This window comes from Triturus cristatus, chromosome 1_1, assembly GCF_964204655.1.
Source record: "Triturus cristatus chromosome 1_1, aTriCri1.1, whole genome shotgun sequence".
NCBI lineage: Eukaryota > Metazoa > Chordata > Amphibia > Caudata > Salamandridae > Triturus > Triturus cristatus.
Genome location: NC_140579.1, coordinates 63,946,091 through 63,963,171, shown reverse-complemented (window position 1 = coordinate 63,963,171; position 17,081 = coordinate 63,946,091). Strand labels below are relative to the sequence as shown.

Genomic DNA, 17,081 nt, shown 5'->3' with positions numbered 1-17,081 from the left:
GCTTCCTTCCTCCCGGGAGTCCAGATGGCTTGAGTCATGGGGTTGGAACATTTGTGCCTCCACTAGTGCTGCACCACGGTCACTAAATACGGTGTGTCCTGGTTTGGGCTACCTCTCCCCTGTGGGACTCTGCAGAGTCTTTGCTCTCCACCAGCACTGAAGGCGCTCGTGTTGACTTACTTCATCTTCTCAGGGATGGCCGTGACCTTGCTAAGTTTACGATCCGTTCCGCCTTGGATACTGCTGATTCCTTAGGCCCGGCTATGGCTGGTTCAGTCGCCTTGCGGCACCATGCTTGGTTACGGGATAGCGTCTTCCCGGAAAATATCCGGGAGAGTCTTGTTGATTTACCCTTTGGGGTTTTATTGTTTGATGCACACACCGACTCGGCTGTTCAGTGCCTCTTTGTGGGCTTTTGCCCTCCCCCCCCTCCTTAGGCCTGTGTTCCTCAGGTGTTTGTTCTGGGGCGGTACCTTTTCATTTAGCATCCTTTTGATGCGTTGTTTTTTAGGCTGATAGTAAGCCTTCTGTCTTCCTTTCGCATGGTCAGATGGGATCACCCTTTCATTTACCATCCTTTGGATGCATTATGCATTTTAAACTGTCGGTTAACCTTCTGTGGCAGTGTTCCACAGATTGTTCCTCTGACTGTGGCTTGCCCTAATAAACGTGTTCCCTGTTGTTGGGGTGTGCATATTCCGTGTGGGGTACATGTTTGCTATTATATAGCTTGGTTTATGTCAACCGGGCCTAATAGTTCATTTGGCCTCTAGGCGTCCTCTGGTGGTCTTATCTGCCGGTATAGGTTGCTCAAAGTTGTTCCTTGGCGTCATCTTCTAGACGTTATTGGTCATCTTGCTTATTTGCTTCATTCTCCTCCTTCGGAGGTTTTCAGGGTGTTCATCCACTTTAAAGGCAGCTTCCGTCTGCCAATACTGCACCAGGTGTCTTCCTCTACAACGATGTTGCATAGTCGTGGCTAGATTACCCGTTTTTATATATACAGTGTATTTATGTATATATACAAGTTCCATGGATACTCTTCTTCCTACCTCTTCACCTCTCTTCGAGGCTGCAAGGTCTGGTCCGGAGTCTCCATGTTTCAGGGATCTTTCCAGTGATGCATGCAGCATTACCAATAAGACCCCTTTTTGCGTTCAGCTTACTGGGGTGGTTCCCAGGTTTTACACTGCTCCCTTCTTCGTGTTCAGTTACTGAATGATTCTCTCTTCTGGACAAGGGTTACTTTCCTTCCAGTCAGAGGGTGTGGTCTAAAATTCTACGATTATTCCTCAGTTTCTACACCTTAGTACTTTGGCACCTCTGCTGCCCCTTCCTTCGGCTGTGCTATGTTGTATCAGCTGGCCATGCAGGACGGCTCTTCTAAGGTCAGTCGTCCTAGATCTCCACCCTGCATATCTGTATTTAGTGTGTTGGTTCTTACCTTGGTCTTACCGCTGCCTGGTCAGGCAGCTTTATGCTTATTTTAGCTACACCACCTTATGGTCTCTGTAGCTGTTTGCTCTGCGCATGTTTCTGTGGTGGCCTTCATCAGCGTGCTTAAGATTGTTACTGTTCGCCCCTGTTCCCCCTTTTGGGCCTGGGTGTGCACTTGGCGTGTTTCTTGTCTCCGCCTGCAATTCTAAAAACATTGCTCGTTTCTATCTCTAAACCATTGGTTCTCGGCTGCAGCCTCTCCGGCCTTCCTTCCGTGGGCTAGCCTGGTAGGCTCTGGTTGCATCTCTTCATGTTTCTTCTCAACCTTTGGTCGGTGTTCACCTACTGCGCCATTACGCTGAGAATGGTCCTTCTTCCTTATATGGCTTGTGCCGTTTCAACCTCTCATGCTTATACAAGTATGGTGTAGCACCATTATGGCATTTTTGGGATGTCTGGCATCCCATTATCTTTTGCTCTTCCGAGCTATTAAGGTTGCTGTCTGGCTGTTCTGCCACAGCCTTCCCCATTGTCTGTCACTCTGTTGCCCGCTCAAATGCTTTATGCTGTCTGTTGTTCTGTGTCAGACCCACTTCCCTTTTGGGGTATGGCTGTGGTATCTATTCTAATTTAAGGAATCTGCGGCTAGATGTCTCTATCAGATGTACGAGTTACTTGCCAAGTGGGTTCTCCGCTGGCCCCCTTTTACAGTTGGTATTGGTTTTTCTCTCATGGGTGCTCACATTGTTGCGTCCCTTTGAGATTTGCCATAATACAGCTGGCTCTCTCTCAGGGGTTTTGGTTACCATAATACAGCTGACTCCCTCTCAAGGGTTTCTTACCTGTAAAATGATGCCAGGAGATTCATCTTCATTTTCTTATCTTCTGCTGCTGCCTTCCCTCCCGCCTTCTCTATTGGCTCAGGGTTCTGGTCTCCTCTTTGGTCGTCTTTTTGGGGGATCTGTTGACTTCTTTTTCAGACCTCCATTAAAGGAGCAGTACCAGTCTGTTTTCATACCTTCCTGCGGTGGACTGTTCTTTGTGCTCCGTTCTTGCTAGATGACACAGTTCTACATGGTACTGACAGTCTCTTTCTGTCTGTTGTTCTGCATGGTATTGACATTCTATTTCTGTCTGCGATATTCTTCCCTTTTTGCACTTGGGAAGGGTCTTCGCTTAGTTTGCGGGGTTCTTTCACTTATATGATGGTGTCTTGCACCATGCTCCTTATTTATTCACGGATTTTCATCCCTCGCACACTGTTCCCATACTATCACAGTTTTTTTGTTGGTGGCTCCGCGGTGCCGCGGAAACGTTTCTCCGAAGAAAACTGACATCAGCGTGCCGGGAGGGACTTATATGACCTCTCTGACGTCACGGACGTGGACGACGTCAGGGTGGGGTCTTATGGCGCCGTCCCCCGGCACGCAGTGGTGCTGCTGCAAAAACAATTCCGGATCCATCTGCCATCTGGGGATATACTAAGTTAAGGAATCTGCGGCTAGATAACGTCTCTACCAGATACATCGTTACCGAAGGTAAGTAACTCGTACTTCTAGAAGGGGCAAAGAGAATCGCACCGCCAAACAGAATGCCACCTCTAGCATGGAACCTCAACGTAGTGCTAACTCAATTGATGAAGGCACCATTTGAGCCTATTCATAAAGCAACACTGCATATGCACACGCTAAAGACAGCTTTCTTAGTAGCTATCACATTGCTACGAAGAGTAAGCGAATTACAAGCGCTAACACTAAAAGAGCCCTACCTACAAATGTACGACAGGATCGTAATGAGACCTGACCCACATTTTATGCCAAAGTTGGTGTCAAGATTTCACATAAACCAGACAATACAAATACCAAGTTTTTTCCAAAAACCAACCACAAGCACAGAAAAGGTGTTAAACACACTGGAGAGCAGTAATGCACTATATAGAAAGGACAAAAGAATGCAGGAAAACAAAGCAATTCTTTGTGTCCTTTGCCAGTAGTTTTTTGGGACGACCAGTTACCAAAAATACCATTGCATGATGGATTGCACAGACTATACAATTCTGCCGCAAACATGCATGGCAAGAATTGCAAGGAGCGACACATGCTCACTCAACAAGGAAAAAAGGAACAATTGTGTTTCTTGCAAATACACCTGTTCGAGGCATATGAGCTGCAGATTACACACTTGTGCATCGATCGCCATCTGGTGTTGGGCCCGGATGTTTGCAGTTTGTTTTTCCTTTTGGAAAGTCTTTGGAAGTCACGTGGTCGGTGACTCCTCCTTTGGATCGTATTGGCATGGGCTTCGGCTCCATCCTCAGATTGTTTTTTTCTGCCATCGGGCTCGGATGTAATCTTCGCGCTCCGGCTCCGAACAGCTTCCAGTTCGACGATCGACGCGCAATCCTCACCTCAATTCGCAGTATTGTTTTGATCGCAATCTCCCCACTCGACGCGCCTCTCTCATCGGCACAGACCTTCGGTTCCAGTCATCGACGGCGGCCTTTGGGCCTACCCAAGCTCCGGTCCTGGCTAATGAAAAGGACTCCATTTAAAAAGTGCCCTCGATGTGGGTCCAAATTCCTACCACACCGATCTCCACGAGGTATGCAATCTCTGCCTCTCCTCTGAACACGATGCTCGAGACTGTCTGGCGTGCAGGTCCTTCCGGTCCAAGAAAACTATTCGGGACCGAAGAGCCAGACGAACCATGGCACACTCCTCGACGGCGATTCCGGACGACATCAAGGCGTCGACGCTCCAGAACAGCATCACACTGATGAGGGACTCCTCAGCGCCTCCGAAGCCGACGACTCAGATGTGGAGGACATCACTCCGGCGCAGAGGGCCGTGAGTATTGATCCACCCCCCCCACACCCTCGCCGGCACCGAAAAAGGCTTCGGTCACACCTTCGCCTCCGCGCTTAGGCAAGACCAAAGACACTGCTTCCAACACCGCACCTTCGGGCCCGGTAAAGAAGCCAATTAAGCCTTCCGGCGGCTCGGGCTCGAGCCAGCCCAACGTCGGTGCCGATAAACATCCTTCGGCACCGAAAAAGAAACCAGCCTCCATCTCGACACCGAGCCCCGCTCCGAAACACTCGGGGTCGAAACCCAGCTCTTCGGTACCGACCAAAGCACACAAGGCCACCGTCACTGACACTTCGAAGCCGAAACCCATCTCGGCCCCTACCAAACAACCGGAGCTTCCTAAGCATGGTTCCAAACAACGAACAGGCACAGATAAACCTAAGAAACCAACGGCTCGGACGCCTTCGGCGCCGACGGACCAACCAACCTCACCAGAACTCTTTACACCGGATCCCTTGCAAAAAACACTAACCAAGGATCCCAAAACTGGACATTTAATGCTCTCTATCAAAAAGAGACAGTTGGAGGGACCTGCTCCGGCTCCATCTCCAAAGAGGAAGGACTCTGCTACCTCCCCTTTCAGAATACCTTCCCCTCCACCTCCATCCCCTCCAACTTCTCCTCCTCCACCTCCTCGCCTTCTCCACCCCAACCTCATCGTTCCCCGACTCTGTCTCCGGATGATGATGCTCAGGGGGACCATATGATGACATGGGGGATGTGCCCCAGGACCTACCTACAGGGGACCCCACCCCCACAGGATCCCCAGACCCATGGGACGATTACAATATCCCTGATATCCCTAACGTCCCACAGGACGATCTTTACCCTTCAAGACCATCTCCACCAGTAGACTCATTGGGGTTCAACCATCTACTGCAAAGGGCGGCACACTACCACGGGGTAGATTTACATACCGACCCAGTGGAGGAGGATTTCCTCCTCGATACATTCGACACCACACATAGGTCCACCTCCATATTGCCTATGCTCAAAGGAGTTGTAAAGCATGCGCCAGAGGTCTTTAAGGACCCAGTTAGAGCCAGGGTCATCAACCCGCGCATCGAGAAGAAATATAAATCTGCAGCTACAGATCCCTTCTACATCAGAGGGCCAGCGCCACTAGATTCTCTGGTAGTATCCACCGCACGTAAAAGGGCCAACTCTCAGGCGTCAGGCGAAGCACCACCACCTGACAAAGAATCTAAACTATTGGACGCATCAGGCAAGCGTACTGCATCCCAAGCTGCCAATATATGGCGTATCGCCAATACACAAGCGCTACTAGCCAGATATGACAGGGCCCATTATGACGAATTAGAAGCCATAATGCACCATCTCCCTGATAAATATAAAGCTAGGGCCAACTAACTAATTCAGGAGGACAAAACCATTACTAATACCTCCATACGTTGTGCCCTAGATGCAGCAGACACAGCCTCCAGGGCCATCAATACTAGCGACCTCCTCCCTCGCCATGCCTGGCTAAGGATCTCAGGTTTTAAACCGGAGGTGCAAGCCTTTGTCCTCAACCATCCCTTTGACCAAGAACATCTGTTTGGCCCAAAAGTGGATGAGGCCCTAGAAAAAATGAAAAAGGATACTGACACGGCAAAATCTATGGGAGCCTTGCAATCACACCCTCCCAGACGCTCCTTTCGCCGCTCTTCCTTTCGGAGCACATCCAGAGGCTACTCCTCAGACACCGCGTCCACTTCATACAAATCCCCTACTCAGTCCACCTTTACAAGGGGTTACCAAAGAGGCGGCTACATGGTAACGCTTCAGCAGGTACTTCCGCTGCTCTCCCAAAACGACTTCCTCACCACTTTGGACCTAAAAGACGCTTATTTCCACATTCCAGTGCACAACGCTCACAGGAAGTACCTCAGATTTGTAGTGGACGGACAACACTACCAATTCAAAGTGCTCCCCTTCGGAGTCACAACAGCACCACGAGTATTCACCAAGTGCCTAGCAGTGGTGGCAGCACATCTGCGAAGACAACACATTCATGTCTTCTCATACCTAGACGACTGGCTGATAAAAGCCAGCTCATACAATCAGTGTGTACAACACACGTCCACCACTATCCAACTACTTCACCAGCTTGGCTTCACGGTAAACCACGAAAAGTCCCATCTACAACCATCCCTTGTGAAACAATAGCTCGGTGCCACCATAGACACCTCAAAAACGCTAGCCTACCCCAATCCCCCCAGGATTGCAAGCATTCAGGCTCTACGCGCAAAATTCATGGCACAACACTCCCTTCCAGCTCGAGTGTTCATGCAACTAATAGGGATGATGGCCTCTTGCATCTTCATAGTACCTCACGCAAGACTCCAGATGCGTCCTCTCCAAGAGTGCTTAGCGCGCCAATGGAACCAGGCCCAGGGTCAATTAACAGATCTGGTGTTGGTAGACGGTCGCACCCATCACTTTCTGCAGTGGTGGAACACCACAAACCTTTCCAAAGGTCGATCGTTCTTAGACCCGGTTCCCCAGATAGTACTGACAACGGACGCATCGCTCTCCGGCTGGGGAGCTCATCTATTACATCTCACCATGCAGGGCAAATGGACGCCTCAACAGAAGCTACTCCATATCAACCATCTGGAGTTACTAGCAATCTTCTTAGCCCTAAAATCTTTTCAAACACAGATTTCAGGCAAGGCAGTCCTAATCTGCACAGACAACATGACAGCCATGTATTATATTCAAAAACAAGGCGGCACACACTAACCACAGCTCTCTCAACTAGCACAGAGCATATGGAGATGGGCCATACCCCAGAAAATCTTTCTCCTAGCTCAGCATGTCCCAGGAGTCCAAAACACTATGGCAGATCTGCTCAGCAGACAGACACAACAAATCCACGAGTGGGAGCTCCACCCACAAGTTCTTCACCCGTACTTTCAAATGTGGGGGCATCCACAGATAGACCTCTTCGCCACCCACGAAAACACCAAATGCCCAAGCTTCGCCGCCAGATACCCACACCCATTGTCCAAAGGCAATGCGATATGGATGAACTGGTTAGGCAGATTTGCGTACGCTTTTCCGCCTCTCCCACTGATTCCACTAGTGGTGCGCAAGCTACAACAACACTCCCTCATACTGATATTGGTAGCTCCAACTTGGGCCAGACAACCGTGGTACACCACACTGCTGGAACTATCTGTAGTACCGCACCAAAAATGACACTTCTCTCCACACCTCTTAACCCAGAACCATGGAGAGATCAGACACCCGGACCCAGCTCAGCTCAACCTTGCGATCTGGCTCCTGAAATCCTAGAATTCGGGTACCTAAATCTTCCACCTGACTGTATGAACCTCATCAGAGAAGCTAGACGACCTACCACTAGAGCATGCTACGCCGCCAAGTGGAAACGCTTTGTTGTCTATTGTCATAACAACACCATCTATCCCCTGGACGTGTCCATTCAACAAATCATAGGCTACTTACTCCACCTACAAAGGTGCAATCTAGCCTATACGTCCATTCGACTGCACCTAGCAGCCATAGCAGCTTGCCTTCAAAACAGGCAACATCTATCACTCTTTAGAGTACCTGCCATTAAAGCCTTCATGGAAGGCCTTAAAAGAATAATTCCCCCCAGAGTGCTACCCTCACTTGTGTGGAACCTAAATATCGTTCTCACAAGACTAATGGGGCCTCCCTTCGAACCTCTGCACAAATGTGAGCTTCAATTCCTAACATGGAAAACCGCTTTTCTTGTAGCCATCACTTCCCTCAGAAGGGTCAGTGAGATACAAGCACTTACCATTCAAGAACCTTTTCTACAAATGCACCATAACAAGGTTGTTCTCCGTACCAACCCAAAATTCCTCCCTAAAGTCATTTCTCCCTTTCACCTAAACCAATCTGTAGAATTACCAGTATTCTTCTCGCAACCACAGACCGTTGCAGAAAGAGCTCTTCACACACTAGATGTCAAACGAGCCTTACTCTACTACATCGAGAGAACACAACCTTTCCATAAGACCAAACAACTGTTTGTCTCTTTCTCTCCACCACACAAAGGCAACCCCATCTCCAAATCAGGGATAGCTAGGTGGATTGTCAAATGCATTCAAATTTGCTACCACAAAGCAAAACGAATGCTATCCGTTCCCCCTAAAGCCCATTCTACACGTAAAATAGGGGCTTCCATGGCATTCTTAGGGAACATCCCCTTAGATGATATCTGCAAAGCGGCTACATGGTCAACACCGCACACTTTCACTAAACACTATTATGTAGATGTGCAAACTAAGCAACAAGCTAGTGTGGGCCAGGCTGTACTCAAAACATTATTTCAAACCACTGCAACAGATACGGGTGGTCGCCGCTAAGGTTGGGTACTGCTGTATAATCTATGCACAAGTGTGTAATCTGCAGCTCATATGCCTCGAACGGAATATGCTACTTACCAGTATGCATCTGTTCTTGGCATGTAGAGCTGCAGATCTACACATGCCCACCCGCCTCCCCGGCTGCCTGTATCTGTTCCAGTTTATCTTATTTAGATACTACACACATGGGCCTCTTCACTGTTATTACTACGCTCCATCTTTCCCTGCTGGCGAAAAACAATCTGAGGATGGAGCCGAACCCCATGCGCAATACGATCCAAAGGAGGAGTCACCGACCTCGTGACTTCCAAAGACTTTCCAAGAGGAAAAACAAACTGCAAACATCCGGGCCCAACACCAGATGGCGATCTATTCACACGTGTGTAGATATGCAGCTCTACATGCCAAGAAAAGATGCATACTGGTAAGTAGCATATTCCATTCAAGACATTTGCCAAGCACCAACATGGTCCTCAGTGCACACGTTCACTAAGCACTACTGCGTAGATATTCAGATGAACAAGGAAGCGCTAGTGGGACAGAAGGTCTTACAACACATATTCAGTAACCAGCGCTCGTCTTCCACCCAGCCATCACAAACCTAGCAAACGTACAGCATAGTGAATCCAGAAAGATTCACGCTGCAAAACGTATAGTATCTTACCTGTCGTTGTAGTTTTGCAGCTTGAAGACTTTCTGGATTCACTAGCGATCCCACCCTCCTCTGCCAGAAAGATTACACAAGAGAAAGACCATTAAAACAGGAAGAAGACTATTAAAAAAGAAGGGAAAAAAAAAATACGAAGATGGCGACCAAAGGTGGGAGCTTCTGGAGGAAGCACTGCGACGTCACGAAGGACACCAAATGGTGGTATGTCGACGCGCACCTGGGCCACGAAAAAAAAATAAAATACAACAGTTCCGTATCCAACCACTAGATGGCGGAATAATGCACAGCATAGTGAATCCAGAAAGTCTTCAAACTGCAAAACTACACCGACAGGTAAGAAACTATACGTTCTTCTCTTTTGCGGTTTTCAATACAGCCATATTGGCTAACAATGCCTTTCATTCCCTTGCCTTTTTCCCTTCAAATAAAGGCCATGTTTTGCGCTTTAAAATTTCATTTTCTGTATTCCAGAAATGTTCAATGTGACCGGTTCATTTTGAATGAAAGTCTGTAATTTAGTTTTTTTTTTAGCCTTTATTACCCAAGCGTGTATGTGTGTATATGTGTGTGTATATATATATATGTGTGCGTGTGTGTGTGTGTATATATATATATATATATAGCAATCCAACTCCCAGCAAGAGGAGGAACGTACACGAAGTAGGTGAGAATAAGTCTTATTTATTGAGCTTCAGGTCTCCCACGACCCGGCATTGAAAGACGTGTTTCGCCTGTATGTATATGTGTGCGTGTGTGTGTATATATATATATATATATATGTGTGTGTGTTTTTATAGTACTACGTTTTTAAAAGGTTTTAAATATATATATATATATATATATATATATTTTTTTTTTTTTTTATCTACTGGCGACATTCTATTTGGAATAACTTTGGCGCCGGTCGACGAATCCTCGCGAAATTTTCAAAACTAATGGGGCGCTATGCTCCGCTCCTACCCTGAAAGTCTCGGGGTGATTCGTCAAGCGGGGGCTGAGAAAAAAGGGGTGTCCCAAAACGCGTTTTCCCCATGCATTTTTCCATAGGACCTTTAGACACAGCTACAGCCCGAACGGCTGAACAGAATTACTTGTAATTTGGCAGAGAGGTAGTCCGCAGGTCAAGGAAGTGCCTTTTGTAGGTCTGGTGTAAATCTGTTCAGTAGTTTCTGAGAAAATAGCATTTAAATCAATATATATATCTGTAAGCGCGCTCCGTGCGCTTACGGTAAGCTTACCGTACGCGTACGGTGACGTGCGCGAGCGCGATTCTGATTTGTTGTTAGATTAAAGTAAACATTGAATCGGTCGAAACCAGGAAGTATCGGCCGCCATTTTCTGTCTCTCGCACCGAAAAACAAAGGTTGATAACATGAAAAGGGGGCAACGGAGAGAGTTGCAGACCACCTAGCGTTCGTCAGGGGGTTCACAAAGGACCAAAAAGTATGAAAAATAAATGTAATAATTTTTTTTAAAAATCGCGGAGTGCGCGTACGGTAAGCTTACCGTACGCGTACGGTAAAAAAAAAAAAAAAAAAAAAATTAACAATCACAAATAATATATAAATCTAATGACCCCCAAGGGAGAAAAAAACAATTGATATTTTGTAAAAAATGGCGTGGCGTGCACGGTACGAAATGCGCAAGGTGGGCGCTCGGTGCGGGAAGCGCACCGAGTGCCCACAGCGCGCGCACGGTGCGCGTAGCGCAACGTGCGCGCAAAAATTAACAATAAATAGATAACTTAGCATTTAAAAAACCGTACAAATTCACTGAAAAAACCATAGGTTTCACACACGTTATAGTTAGGAATTAGCATTTAAAAAACCTTGCAAATTCACTTAAAAAACCATAGGTTTCACACAAGTTATAGTTAGCTGTACATTTCACTCGTAAAAAACCAATGAAATTCCACGTTATAGTTAGATCAGGTAACTATAACTCGCGCGCCCGCAATGCACTGCTGATGACGTCACATATTACATCACTTATGACATGGCCAGTGACATCACTCATGACATCAATGATGACATCTGAAATTACACATTGTGGATTGCGGTCGCGCAAGTTATAGTTACCTGATCTAACTATAACGTAGAATTTCATTGGTTTTTTACGAGTGAAATGTACAGCTAACTATAACTTGTGTGAAACCTATGGTTTTTTAAGTGAATATATATATACTCTTTTTTTTTTTTTATTGTATTTGCGTGCTCCGGGTGTCCCTGCTCATGGGTGGGACATTTTAGTGCTTAATACTTTGAGTATTTCCCTGGAAGAGAACTAGGGTTACAGGTAAGTAACTTATCCTTATTGTAGATTCAGAAGAGACCCAGCCTTCTCTACTTCCTTCAGACAACTATGTATTTCTACCCAGTGTTTATCCCACCCCCCAAGAAATAAGAGGTTGGAACTATGAAGTGATTCATTGTTGGGTTCTGGGTATTGCATGCTAATGCATCCCAGTAACCTCTTGATTAATTGTCTAAAAAAACCTAACCTAAATTTTATTATTAAAAGTACAGTACTAAGCCAAGGTAATACCTGAAGTTTTCTTTCCCCTTTCGTACCCGCTTCATAGTTCTGAAGCATGATTGTTTTCAATGTATCTCACTTGCTACCAACCTTACCATTCTTCTGAAGTAGTTAAAAGTTTGGGGTAGGCTCCATTTCTCATACACCCAGGCAGAAGATTTATCTGTCCTGTAAACAGGTTGGCAGTCTCTTAACATTGCTCAGTGTATGGGAACTTTTGTCTTAGGATGGGTTCTAACTTTCTTTTTATGCCTGTTTATTAAATGCAGATGGAAAGGGAGATGAGACACAAATTGAAAACAGCTTTTAAGAACTTCATAGAAAAGGTGGAATCGCTGAATAAAGAGGACTTGGAATTTGAAATCCCTTTCAGAGAACTGGGGTAAGAATGTCCACAAACCCTGCGCTGTGCCCTCTAGTGTGTTGGAACTTTTGAACTGTGATAGATTTTAAACTCCTGTTGCTTAAAAATGTGCATTTTGGGTTCCATGTTGCAAGGCTGAACGGAAGGTTTGAAATTTGGACTATTACGAAATACATTTCACAGTCCTAACCCACCTTCCTTGGCTTGGCTTCTTATCCTTCTTTTACTGTGCTAGGTTCAACGGCGCCCCCTACAGGAGTACATGTCTTCTCCAGCCTACAAGCAGCGCCCTTGTTAACACCACAGAATGGGTGAGTGAGGGTGCTCAAGGGCTTTCTATATACTGTGGCGCAGGTACTTACTTGTATATGTCTCTTTCTCTCTTCCCAGCCCCCTTTTGTGGTGACCTTGGATGAGGTGGAACTTGTGCACTTTGAGCGAGTTCAGTCCCACCTGAAGAACTTCGACATGGTCATAGTCTACAAAAATTACAGCAAGAAAGTGACCATGATCAATGCCATTCCTGTTGCATCCCTCGACCCCATCAAGGAATGGCTCAAGTTAGTGCTCGTCCCTTTTCCTCTCCTCTGTTTGTTGCCCAGTTCATCAGCATTGTTTCAATGGAGCCTCAAGTCCCCATCGGGCTTCTGAAAGCTAGAACAAGATAAGGGGAGAACGTGCATATGCAAATTGAGCTCGTCATCATTCCACCTGTTAGTAATATTTTGGCCTCGACAGCCTAGAAACTCTTGAGTCAAACGCAGTTTCAAATGTCCTCTTGGTCTAATAGTAATGCCATAGCTCGAACATGTTGCAGGCTGGATAACGGTCCCACAAAGTGTACTGGGATGAAGGGCAGAAACGTACGCCCCTTCCCTCTTGGTGTTGTCTATAAACGTTTGTTGGTATTGTAAGGTGGGATGGACCTAAAATATTACATTGAAATAGACACACTCTGATCTGTGCTGCAGCTGTTTGGCAATGGCTTGAAGAGTTGACCTCACTTAGGGGTCTTGAAACCATGTCCACATTGATTCTAACACGGTTAAACTTTTCAGTGTAGTTTGCCATTGTAGCTGAGTCTATATACACGTAACCGAGTTTCTGCTATCCTCCAGTGTTTTCAACTCTGATTTCCTTGGAGTGGAGACTGTTTAACACACATTCCCCATGTCTGTTTTCATGATTTGTAGCTCCTGCGATCTGAAGTACACCGAAGGGGTGCACTCCCTTAACTGGACCAGAATCATGAAGACCATCATCGATGATCTAGAGGGCTTCTTTGAGACGGGTGGCTGGGATTTTCTGGAGCCAGTGGGCGAGGTGAGTTAAGTGGGGGAACTCTTGACTATCTGAGAAGGAAACAGATTCTGTCCCTTTCTGGAGGAAATTTTTATTAAGATGGGGGGATCTCATAGGCAAGTTAAGGGAGTGGTACATACAGTGAAATTGAGCTACGTGTTCAGAATGCTGGGTAGCAGAAAATTGTGATTTAGGAAAAGACCCAATCCTGAGCCTCCAGATTTGATAATGCTGCAAATTGCACTGCCAGGTAATGTGGAAGATGGTTGATCATTGCAATTGTATTGTGTCCAACGATCCACTGACATATGCTTTGATCTACAGGGATGTGATGCTGAGGGAGATGGCTCAGGATCTGAGCTGGAAGACAAGACATTCAAGCCTGAGGAAGATAATGATGATGATGATGAGGAAGAGGAGGAGGATAGTGATGAGGATTACTCAGATGAGGAAGAGGATGACTCTGGTATGTGTGCATTGTTTAACACATTGTTGAATTGTATGGTTGGGGCTAGGCCCTGCCAATAGAGGTTTCTCTGAGCAGCTGATACAAGGTTGTTTTAGTTGTCTTTAAGCAGGGTGCTGCTTTATAGTGGCTGCATCCTTGTGTGAGATCTGTCTATCTCTAGGCAGCTTCTGGGCAGCTGGTGCTTGAAGTTGTGGGCAGTGATTGTGAAAGACTTTCCCTCCGGACATCTCTACATAGGATTCTGTTTATTAAGCTCTTGCCTTCCCCCAACTGTAGTGAACTAATCTAATAATTTGCCCTCCCAAACAGAGGCGCGCCGCCCTCCTCTCCCCTGACACAATGTTCCTATAACACCGCTACACACAGGAGTGGTGTTTTGTCTACCTGAACTGAACCAATGGAGAGTGAAGGGTTGGTTGGTTTGTCTGAATGCCCAGTCTCATTCCTGTTCGATTCCTGCTGCCTGTAAATACAGTGAGTTCCAGGGAACTATGCCGCCTTTTTACTTGGTACCGCCGTGAAGGTCCAGGGGGCAAGAGTTTGTCACACATGGCATGCATTCACGTTTCCGTCTGGATAATTTGAACTTTTGGAAGCTGTGGTATGGGATTGCTTGGCTGGGACATTCCTTTGAGCGGGGGCATGGTGGATTACGTTAGATGGGTGTAGTTTCAGTTTAGTAGGGGAAATGCAGCATTGCTTGACTGGGATGATTTGAATGTATTGGTGGTGGGGAATCATTCTTTGACCTCATATCTTTCCAGTCTACAGCAGAGAATCCATTGGCAGTGAGGAAGAGAGCTGAAAAGACTGGGATGAACTGGAAGAGGAAGCCAGAAGAGGTAAGTTTTAACCCACATGGTGGGCTGTCTTAAGGCTTCCAGCTCCACACCCAGGAACGTTTTTACGCCACCACTCCCTCATCTAGCACAGTTCATGGTGCATCATTTCTCACTGCACTCGTTCTCTCCCAAAGAGCTGTAATTAAGTTCCTTGTCACCCAGTGGAGCATCATCCTCCGGATCTCTGCACCCTCTTGCCCTCCCAAACATACTAGCTTACGCTCACAGCACTGAGTGGGGGTTTACGAACCACCAGTACACCACCATACTACTTGTTGGGCATTTACTAATAGAGCACCTCGAAAGATCAAGTGAGACTGGAAGTGTTTGAGCATTTGTCCTACAGGCTGTTTTGCAGCGTCGTTTGTATTGGTTCTGAGGTGCTGCCTGGCTGATTCCATTCATCTATAAAACTAAGAGTGTCATCCTGAAAGGATCCTGGAGATGTATGTGAATAGGAAAGAGCAAGGGAATGCTGTGTGTTCCACATATATGTGGAGAGCTTCCTATGGTGAGGCAGAAGAATGTGTGTGAGTCTCAATAGAGTACAGTCTTAGTTTGAATTGACTCATTTCATCTTTGCTTATCAGCTGATCGCGAGAGCAGGTACGAGGAAGAAGAGGAGCAAATGTCTCAGAAAAGCAAGAAGAGGAAGAGTTCAGGCCCTGTCACCGTATCACCGGCCAAGAAGAAGAAGTGAAGTCTCCTCCTTTCTTTGCCATCTCATTCTTGCGCACCACAATATCTGTGCACCCTCTTCTCAAACAAACATCTTACATGGAAAGACATTTTGCTGAACTTGTTTTGTGGTATTTTTCATCCTTCTCACAATGTGTTCATGGACCAATCTTTCTTACCTTCAACAACAGCCGGCCTACCCTGTCTTGACACCCAGCCCACCTACAAACACGCCTCTCATTTCGGGATGTTCTTAAACTACAGATGCTGCTCCTGGAGAACCTAGTTTAAGCTGCTGTTTCCTGCCAAGAACTTTCCAGGATGGACCTGAGCTCTTAACTGGGGGCAGGACCAGTTGAAGGAAGGGAAGCACTATCCTTGTGCACAGGACATTACCTTTTTATCACTGGGAAAAAGGTTAAGAGTGCACATCCTTTCTACTGGTTCAAGGGGATATGTTTCAGCCTCATCTGGCCTCAACACTTGTATAAAAAACTTCTTACGCCTCCCTCCACCTGGTTTGTCATACGCCTTAAAATCCAGTATCTCCCTGATTTTGTTGTGGGCACTAGAAGCAATTGGTCTTACATCATGGAGGCCTTGTGTTTGTGTATGAGTGGGTCCCCACCTTACTGTCTCAGTTTCTTGAGTTAATGAAGTGATTCTCTGGGAAGGGTGTGAACTTCCCCATACAGCTCTAGTTTGGTTTCCTGTCGATTTAGATGTTTTTTAAATGTAAAATATTCCTTTTTTGTGATATTTATCAGCAGGTCCACGTTTTCCTATTATAAGTTCTTGAAAATAAATAACTTGAGTTTATTTTATTTTACTTCAAGATATGTAGCCTTTCCTTTATGCCTTCTCTGCTCTCATATTCCCTTCATATGCACACCCTGCTGTGTGTCCCACCTATAGTCTTGGCCAGCAGAAAGTATGTTTTGAACCTCTATTGGGTTTTTATTTGTAAAAGTGGGTAGTCTGGGTGTTTCTCTTGTAGTCGGGGAAGGTCTTGGACTTTAAATTTATTTTTGTCTTTCTCTTAGCAGTGATTAACAGACTTTACGAACTTTGGAAAACCAAAAAGACAAAATATTTTTTTGTATGTTTACTTTTTTCAATTTTCTTTTAGCTGTTGTCTGTTAAGATATTGAAGTTGTGTGTAATCTGCCTGTGGTTGTATGCCATACTTGTGACGATAATGTTTTGACCTGCTGTGTCATTGTGTCGCTATTCAATCTTCTGTTGTAGTAGTGTAACCACAGGAGCCTCCTCGATTAGGGCTTGTGTAGGGGTAACTCCGTGCATATAAAATTGCAACAGAGGCTATAAATTAGCATAGTAGCATGTGTTGGCTGCAGATACACATGCTATGCATACTCCTGCCATATAGTGTTGGGCCTGGATTCTGCAAGATGTTTGTCCCTTCAGGAGGTTTTATGATTGGCCTCGTTTCTCCACCCCCTTGAGTCATTGCGCATGTCAAACCCTTTGTTCCTTAGAAAGTTTTTTCCCGCCATTGGGCTCAAACGAACTGTGTCGAAGCTCTGCAGAATTCG

General features: G+C 46.1%; 1 protein-coding gene across 1 annotated transcript in view; it reads left to right on the top strand.

Annotated features, from left to right (window-relative positions):
- LOC146869416 (FACT complex subunit SPT16-like) overlaps positions 1–16,354 on the top strand; it is a 276,041-nt gene extending 259,687 nt beyond the window's left edge. The window contains exons 13-19 of the mRNA XM_085599793.1: positions 12,140–12,252; positions 12,470–12,545; positions 12,625–12,794; positions 13,428–13,557; positions 13,861–14,002; positions 14,770–14,847; positions 15,438–16,354. Coding sequence (XP_085455919.1) covers positions 12,140–12,252; positions 12,470–12,545; positions 12,625–12,794; positions 13,428–13,557; positions 13,861–14,002; positions 14,770–14,810 — 672 coding nt within the window. The 3' untranslated portion in view covers positions 14,811–14,847; positions 15,438–16,354. The remainder of the gene's footprint in view (positions 1–12,139; positions 12,253–12,469; positions 12,546–12,624; positions 12,795–13,427; positions 13,558–13,860; positions 14,003–14,769; positions 14,848–15,437) is intronic.
- The last annotated feature ends 727 nt before the right edge of the window (positions 16,355–17,081 follow it).